The 9,508-nt window shown below is 32.1% G+C and overlaps 1 protein-coding gene across 1 annotated transcript; it reads right to left on the reverse strand.

Annotated features, from left to right (window-relative positions):
• Nucleotides 1–1,105: 1,105 nt before the first annotated feature.
• On the reverse strand, nucleotides 1,106–3,024 carry LOC149783420 (scavenger receptor class A member 5-like). The gene is made up of 2 exons (XM_089933110.1): nucleotides 2,853–3,024; nucleotides 1,106–1,849 (listed from the first exon to the last, which is right to left on the reverse strand). Exons 1-2 carry the CDS (start codon nucleotides 3,010–3,012, stop codon nucleotides 1,842–1,844), a joined length of 168 nt encoding a protein of 55 aa, XP_089789236.1. The 5' UTR covers nucleotides 3,013–3,024; the 3' UTR covers nucleotides 1,106–1,841.
• Between the last annotated feature and the right edge of the window lie 6,484 nt (nucleotides 3,025–9,508).

A 9,508-nucleotide genomic window follows, 5' to 3' on the forward strand; every position in this document is an offset into this window, starting at 1 on the left:
CGATTCCTTGTGAATGTTGTTTATGTTATAATAGTAGATATTATTGGTTTTGATTCAGATTTTTCAACCATTTCCTTGGTTAAATTAATATGCTTATTACTTAACGTCATTCTCAGTTATGTTTGAAATTAGGTTTGTATCGCGACCATCTTGTTACGAAACATTGCCTGCTGAAAAAAAGTGTCCGTAGAAGGAGAGGAAATGATGGAAACATTATGTTTATTAACTATATATTCCTTTCAAGATTATTATATTTTTAATGAATGTATTTCTATGGATGAGACATTTCAATATTTGATTCAAAACATAATTTAAAGCTCGATTTGTATGTAAACGATAATGTTGGTAGTGATCTATATTGGTAATTCGGCAGAGATATTATGAAAATAAAAACAAATATCCTTTAATGTCTGCTTATAACAAAGAACTGAATACTTAAAAAAGAAACTCACCATTTTGAATTAAAAACTAGTAACATCCATGTGTATCGAGAAAGACAACATAGTCAAAAGTGATAAAATCCGTTACACGATTTTGTTTGTGCTACTTTAGATAGAACTACTAAGTCTGAAGTCTTATTATGCCCTTTTAAACAATGATTAGCGTAAGGTCAGAGAGATTGATGACACTAATGACTTGGATTAAATCCTTTACAAATAAGCGCATGATATGTAGAAGCTTATGATAAATCGACTGCATTAATGAAGGAATGCTATTCCAAATAATCCTTTATATTTACCTATATATTCGCGTGGGAAATTTCATTTCAGCAATATCAGTTGGCCTTGTATGCTGCTTTGAATTATCTAAACTACCGAAGGCTATAAAAAAAGACCATCTCTGGGATATACAGGTTACGAAATGAATGGACTAAGAAAGTGTCTTGGCGTGATGAAATTGTAATGAGGGATGAATTTATATCCAGATGGGGTTCGTTTACCCATATAAGTACACAGAATAACAACAGACTGAATTCTTGAAGTGAATCACGATCCATATTTGAAGCGAGAAAGCCTGACTACAGATGGAACACAAAAATAATAAGGCTGTTGAGAATCATTCTACCTAAATCAGTCGATATCATTTTGATCTTATTCGACACTGAAACAAATGCTATTTTGCAGTAATATATTACAGTAGCATGAGCATTCACGAACGAAAAGGCGAAAGTATTTTTTTATTTAGAAAGTATTGTGTTTTTTAATTTAAATTAACGATATGTTTATCATCCCATTGTAAATTGGAGCTTTATTTACAATTAATGCGCTACCACAATCTACTCTATAAACATATTCTAAAATATTGCCAGAAAACAAAAATATGGAATCGTTCACACAACATAATTGTAGAGCTGACAGCAGTAGGTTGTCAACATTTCGAACCAAGATCTACACATTAGAAAAAGAAAAAGGTAAATGCGAATAGCATATATTTGATTACATTTTAGTATTTCTATAGTTCATGACACAATTGAATGAAGAAAAGAAAATGTGATTTTATGAACTTGTTTTTTGAGTAATTATTGATTAATTAGTTACATTACTAAGCGTTTGAGCATCAAATGTGTATTGCAACATTAACTGATATAATTCAAATATCATACCAATTTTCTTTTCCCTTTCTTTAATATTGACCTATGCGTTCTAGTTTGAGTTAAAGAAAGTCCACATTTCCTATTGATGTACAATGTAGCAAACAATTTGTGTATTAAAACTGTTCATTGTTTTAGTCATGCATGAGGAGACATTGTTATTTTTATATTAAAATTCGAATGCTCTTTATATCCCGTTGATAAAGTTTCACTTATTTGTCGATATACTTTATTCCCAGAAATATGTATCTCAGGCTTCTGAAAAAGAAAAAACAAACATGTTGTCAAATCAGATTTGCATGAAATTATTTCAGATAGAAAAATGTGTTATTTGTATTGTGATTCATCAAGCAAGTTAATATGAAAAGTCTGGAGGAAAAAAAAAGAATTATATTTGTATGTTGAGCACATCGTTTACATCCCCAAAGTAACAAAATACTTCGTATTAGGCCCAAACATACATGCAGTTCGTAAGGTGGTACTCATCTAATGATCAACGTGACATTCCACTCAATTGGTAGGTATATGTTCAGCAATAACGCAATGCAAGTATGCATATTCCACTTATTATTCCGACCAATGTTTAAAAGTCATCTAAATATTTCAGGTGGTACCTGTTTTATTTTCATAAATTCATTTTATCCAACGATGACCACGGTGACCCTCTATAGGAAGATATAGTACTTATTGTCTCTACACGAAGACCCTATTGTGAAATGTTTGTTAAATTTACTGTCTACAGGTATTTGCAAACAAGGCCGGAAAATCTGTTTTTGTGCGTGGATTTGACCAAGGTAAACTCTCCCACTATAGAGGTCATTATGGAATTTCAACCAGGATATTGTGTATTTGCAAGGTATGTTAATTGCAAATTACTTTGCGTTTAAAGCTACTTTGCATTTGCACGTTACTTTATTTGTGCAAGTTATTATTTAATAAAATATGACGTCATGTCAAGCAACGCTAGGCTGGTCGAACATAATTTGTTGCATAGGAGTTTTCATCGTCATTTGTATTTTTATAGACATGAAAGCATAAGTTTAACTAATTATAAGGAATAAGATTGATGTGGATGAATAAGCTCGCAATCAGAAACTTGTCTTGCTAAAACGTTTTCGTATAAAAAAGAAGCAAGCCCAGTGTGCATTGACATGTCAATAGGTAGTAATCGAATGATACGAACGTACCCTTCATGTCCAGAAACAATGTCAGAAAGGATGTATGTTATCTTACAAATTGTCTTGGAAGACCAGATACGTACCACATTGCACACCTGCGTCTTCAGCGTGGATGCAGTTGTATTCTTTCCACCTTATGTGATCGCAGATGTGAACAGATAATGAATTTTCGCGACATCTTACATCATCCAGAAATATCTCCAGAGTTTTATTTTCGCCAAATCTTGCTTGAATTGTAGCCATGGTTCCAGCGGTACTGTGAAATGGAACGAAATGTCGTAATAAAGGGGAGGGGGAAATGATATTTGAAGTAGTATGTTGAATAACTGAAACGAGGCCTTGATACCATATTCATAATGTCAAACTTCTAATAAATTTGCTTTTCATTTGTATTGATGACCGATAATTCGATACTAAAATGATCTATCCTGTATCATCGGCATAAAATTGATATTGCAGAGCAACACGCAACGCTTCTAATGCAGAACGGTCAGAGATGGAAAGTTATGGATCTAAAACATAAACTGTTTCTTCTGGATTAAAGATAGATTATCTAGGAAACAATGTTTACAAAACACATTATTCTTTACTAAATCAACGATTATTTCCAGTCTTGCTGGGTGCCTTGATACTGCTAACATGATTACATAAAACTGAAGATGACGAATAATAATGATAGTATTATTATAATAGCAAAAGAAAATGACATCAATAAATAAATTTTGTTTGAAGAATTTAATTTTAGATAGCTGATTTGAAGTGGAACTTCTTAAATCCGTCGAGATAATCAAATAATCTTTGTCTTTTGAAAGGTGTTTGATCTTTTGCATTAATAAGGATATGTGCGAATAGAAAAGTAGTAAGTACCCGACTGTGTATCAAATCGATATTTCTCAAACGCGGATACATCATTCTCTTTGGAATTTACCGTCTCAGGGGTTTGAGTAGTGCTAAATTAACAGCTGTTTTGCTTTCCAAACAATTATTAGTATTACACTGTATTCCATTTTAGGAAGAGTGTCCGCCCTTGCCATGCCTGCTTTTGTGTCGCATTGGACATTATTTTTCCTTTTCTATATATATCGGTTAAAACTTTTCTTGTTAATGTTTGTTTAATAAAACATCCTAGACGACATCTTGTGTTCTTTTGTCCATCGACAGGTATTTGCAGGAATAAAATTTAGTAATAACTAGATTTAATGTTGTTTCTAGAATGATTGTAATAAGAATATGAAATACTCAAATGTTTATTACGTATGTCGAGAATTTGCAGATGGTTGATGATTAACGTAATCAAACAAAAAAATGAGAAATTTTCCCAAATGTTGCTAAGGCCTCGAGAATGAACTTTGATTTAAAAACAAAACAGATACACTCATTAAAGCCTTAAAACACAACCACCTACAAGATTTTTACTTTAAAGAAATTCGTAAAATATGAGAATGTTTATATTTTACCTGTGACAGAGCATTCTACAGCCAACTTTAGCGTCATTGTTATCCTAGTAATCGTCACACACCGTACCCCTGTGGTAATTTCCTACAAAATAGAAAACAACTATTTCATCCTATGTGGAATAGGAAATTCGAATCTGACTTGTCTGATGAAGTACTGAATTACGATCCGACATCAAAATATTGCTCTTGGATAATTATTAGACGTGGCTTCTGTACGCTCACATTTCATGTGCGACTATATTTAAGAGTAACATTCTAATCGGAGATCATTCCTCAGTTTTGGATATTCTTTTAGATTTACGTGGAGCATGGAGGCTCTACTCTCACAGGAGATAAGTCAATCTATCAAATAGAATATAGTGTTATATCGTAGCTTTATAACGCCGAAGTGTCAAAATCTCGCTTAATAATTAGGATAGAGAGGAAAAAGAAACATTCTAGAATCAAAATTGTTAGTTAAAAATATTGCACCCGAGCACATACCGATTTTCTATGTCTTCAGTTAACAAAAAAATGTTATAGATATATTGATTGCAGTATAGACTGCTTAATGCAATTTGAACTGCAATCTTTTTTGAAAGAGAAACTTTGTTGAATTTAAATAGTGTACATTCGTCGATATTGAGTCATAATTGTACCAGTTAAATTGGTGATTTGAAGGTAGAGCCTAACTCATGAAATAATTCAATAATTTAGAACTGCCATTGAACTTGGCTTATAATTCAGTGAATACTGGAACTCTAATTGTGCAAAAACCAAAGTGTGACGAGAAATGACAATCAGGAGACTAATTCTTGATACGGTATCCTTACCATTAATCTAATTAGAAAGAGACTCCTGAACATAAAAGCATCTAACGGCTGCTAACCAACTTTTCTTCAAATGTATTAATCCTGCATACGATTACACTGCGGAAAGCAAACCGAAATACATCAGGAAAACATTGCGACCAAATTTATTCAAATTGTCCTCTAGTGAACGAATGGACAGAGTAAACATACATTAACTAATTATAATAATTATCACATGGCTTTGAGATTCCATGTAATCAGACTTTACAAGATTGCAAAGTTTAATGACGAAACAGTGAAGCCGTGTGTGCATTCTATAAATATGTTTCTTCTTTATCTGGTAGAATGCATGAGTCTATAAATAAAAACTTTGATTCTATCATAATTCAGGTAGATATATCGAGTAGACATATGAAGACACCGATTGCAGAATACGGAAATAAAGTTGTGAAGCTTTTGAATGGCGTTCAGATCATACAACAGGTAGTAAACGACGATGCGATACAGGTTCTTTACTTAATCTTTTAACAGTATAGTGTTCAGTGTACCCATTTGAGGATGTAATGGCACAAACTTAATATCACACATTTTATATGAACCCACTGAAGTGGAAACTGATAAACTCCAAAAGAAAACCAGTGATGGTCCCAAGTACCTAATCGTAACAGCTGACAAGTATCATAATCTTAAGATTCATTAATTTATAAATACTCTGAGCTTGTCAATTGTGTCGATGATAGTTTTAAAACGAAACAAAAAAAAAAAGCCCACACTTTTAAAGAAAAAACAAGGATGTATTTGTAAAAGAGAAATAAAATGTCGGTAAATTCAATTGGAAGTTTCACAGAACAGAAATAAAAATCGCCGAATTTTCATTTGACTTTGATTGGGCTTCTCCAAAAAATATCTGAATTACAATCTGACATCAAAATTTTATTCTTGGTTCATTATTAGAAGTAGCTCCGGTAAGCTCACAGTTTTTTCATTATGGCAGATTAATATCATTCCTTAGTTTGCATGCTCTTTTACATTTACATGGAGACCTCTGAGCGCACTGGAGACAAGTTAACTTATCGTATAAAATACATTGGTATATCGTATCTTTATTGCTACGAGGTGTACTACTCTCGTGTAATAATTGGCGTAAGGAAGGAGTCACTTTATAATCTCACTATGTTTAGATAGAAATATGCCCAGTGACTAATTATTGAACATCAGGACATATCACAATTTCCATCTCATATAAGAATTCATACAAAATAATTTATATTTGTGGCCCCTCTCTGATCGATTGCTACAATAATCTACTGGACCATTCAAGTGATACCATTTGTTGTGAAGGGTTTATATATATGTATGGTTTACCCCATATTCTGCTATTGTAGAGTAGTTCTTGCTTAGGTTCCTGTTTCCATGTCCCCATTCGTACCGTCGCTGGCCTAAAAGAGTTTTGTTTATTATGGTTCGTACTCCCCTCCTCAGGGATTTCTTCTTACAGCTTTCGTCTTCATATTAAATTTATACCGATCCTTGCCAAAGGATCTAATTTCGTCCAGTGTTGCCATAGGTTTTTAATGCTATAAATGTTAAGTAGAATGTTATTGACCATGTATCCTTATATGGCTTGTCCAAGATAGATGTAATCTTATTGCAGCATAGTCTGAATACAATGTTTGGATGAGAATAACATGCAGTAAAAACAATTTTTATAAAGGTGGATCTTCGTACTGAAGTATGTCAATTATATGAAAACTTAACTATAGAAGAAAGAAACTTTTTCATGGTATCAATGATTCTAAGTAATATATTTCAAGTTTGGTACTTTGGGTTGATAAGCAATTTCAAAGGTGATACAATTGTTGACCTTTCTAGTTTTATCTATCTGTTGAGTAATCTATTGTGTTCTTAGACTTTTCATGGCAGTTCCTCCTGTAACATCTTTTTCTAAATCGTTTCATTTCAGGGGTAGCGGGAATGGAGCAGACGCGAAAACCCCCATAATCTGCATCATATATATGACGACTAACTTCCAACTATACTTGTGATTGCTCTCTGAGTCTAGAGGGCATGGTGGTTGGTACTTGCAGGCACAATGATCGGCGCCGTAATCGTAGGATCCTGATTCGAATCACATTATGGAATGATTTAAAACATTCGCTAGTCTGTCTGATAATGTTCTTTATTAGTAGATTTCAGTTCACATTATAACGAATCATATTGCAATATCCAGGTATAGCATTTACCGTTTACCCACAGGCCTGGCATTAGGACTTCGTAATTGACCAATTAACAATTTCTCTACCGTGTATAAAATATTTTGTATTCTTTCTTTCTTTCGTTCTTTCTTTCTTTCTTTCTTTCTTTCTTGCTTTCGTTCATGCGTACACGTGTGAAAGAATGTACAATTCTATATGAGAATAATTTCATATCTTTCTACTAATGAGATAGCTTAGATAGTTCAGTTGTCATGTATCATAACATAAATGTAGTCAAATTTAAGGTGCCATTTTTAAGCTTTCTGTATAAAATATCCACTATACTTGCAATTACGAAATAGTAATATCCCCTGCACTAATGCAGCAGCTGAGGGGAGATAAACAAAGAAAATGAAATGGTAAAATTTTTGGTAATACATATATCCAGTCATTTTGTCAGCAACAAATAAGAGTTAGAGTTTCTAAAGTAATGTGCTTGCCGTTTGTACTCATTTGTTCCTATTCTCCACAGAGGTACAATCACACAGGCTTACAAATTAGTATCAGGTTGAGAGTTAAGTATATAAATGTACTTTAGGGAGCTTTTCACAATTACCCTGTAACATCTATTTCCCTTATGATTCAATATATATTACAGTAAAAGGACTGTGGTGACACCACAAACAGACAACCACACACGCACATCACACTTTTCATTCATATAGCACAATATATAATAAACAAAATATTCTGATATTGGTTATTGGCTAGATGGAAACCATATTTACATAGGAATAATGTAATCGTAGATGGCCGCCAAAATTTTAATAAAATCAGTGTAGTACACACTGGACACACCTTGAACTTTTCCTTAAATTAAAATCATCATATATAAAGTTCACAACAATGTAGGAACGTTTTTCAAAAGAACTTTTTAATAAAATGTACAAATATGAGAGCTTTGTAGTTTATATGCACAGACTGGATACAATTCTAATTTAAAATGTACAAATAAGATATTATACATCAAAATGTTAAAGATGAAATTATTGTAGTTTTTTCATTTTAAAATGCACAACTATGATGTTATTTAGTTTAAAATATACAAATAGGATGTAGTTTAATCTTTAAATGTACAAAGGGGATGTTATTATAGTTTAAAATGTACAAAACGGGATATAATTATAGTCTAATCTGTACAAATGTGATGTTTCTCAAGTGTAAAAGGTCAAATGGGATGGTATTTTAGTTCAAAATGTACAAATACTGTATTATTATATTAGTCAATGTATACATAACATGTCATTATAATTTAGAATGTGCAGAATATAATGTTAGTTCTGTTTAAAACGCACCAATATAATTAAATTAAAATTTAAGCTGTTCATATGTGATCTTAATATAGTTTGAAATGTACAAATAGGATGTAGCTATAGTTTCAAATGAAAATACATAGCTCAGTCTTCCTAGGTTCTTATTCAAATAATAACTAAGATCTTAAATTATAATATAATTTAGAATTCAAATATAATACTTATTATTTGTACCTACGTGTAGGCAAATAATACAAAGCATAATTCTACAAGGATTATAGGTGATTTATATGACTTCGTCTAGGCAGATAGGACAAAACTTAATCCTACAAGGACGATAGGTTGTTTATATAGCTAAATGAAGGCAGAAAAAACTAGTTCTAAGAGGTTTAAATAATTTATTAAACAAGTAATATTGTAATAAATTATTCTTAGCTGTAACACTTTATTATTTACTTTACTTTCGTGAATACAGTAGTAGATAATATTGCGCGTTCAGATGTAATGCAATATGTAAAAATATCAGCATAGAAAGTGGAAGATATTACATCAACAATGGATGGATGGTTCTTATTTGTACAGTGTTCCTTCCATTGAAACGATATACATCCATGCGTTATCATTATAGTGTTTCAAAACTTCTGTGTCCTATTAGAACATTAGCACACAAAAGGAAAGCTTTTAATGACGTGACATCAGATTAAAAGTGATCCACGAAGAAACAAAAGTTAAATAAATTATGTAGAAATAATAAAGTCAATTCAACAAATCATTGGGATCCTAGGTTATATAAACGCAAATAAGAAGAATGACAATATATTGTGTGGCTGATTAGTGGAGCTCCTTTGTGTTACATGTGACAGGCTAGTAGAACAATATTGGCATTCCAAGAACACTCACTCACTACTGGAGAGGTTGAAACAGAACTTATTTAATCTGGGACCACTGGAGTTAAAAGTGTGAACATGTATTCTTTAGCTGCT

This window comes from Sinohyriopsis cumingii, chromosome 14 (genome assembly GCF_028554795.1).
Source record: "Sinohyriopsis cumingii isolate HCF-2022 chromosome 14, ASM2855479v2, whole genome shotgun sequence".
NCBI classification, from domain to species: domain Eukaryota; kingdom Metazoa; phylum Mollusca; class Bivalvia; order Unionida; family Unionidae; genus Sinohyriopsis; species Sinohyriopsis cumingii.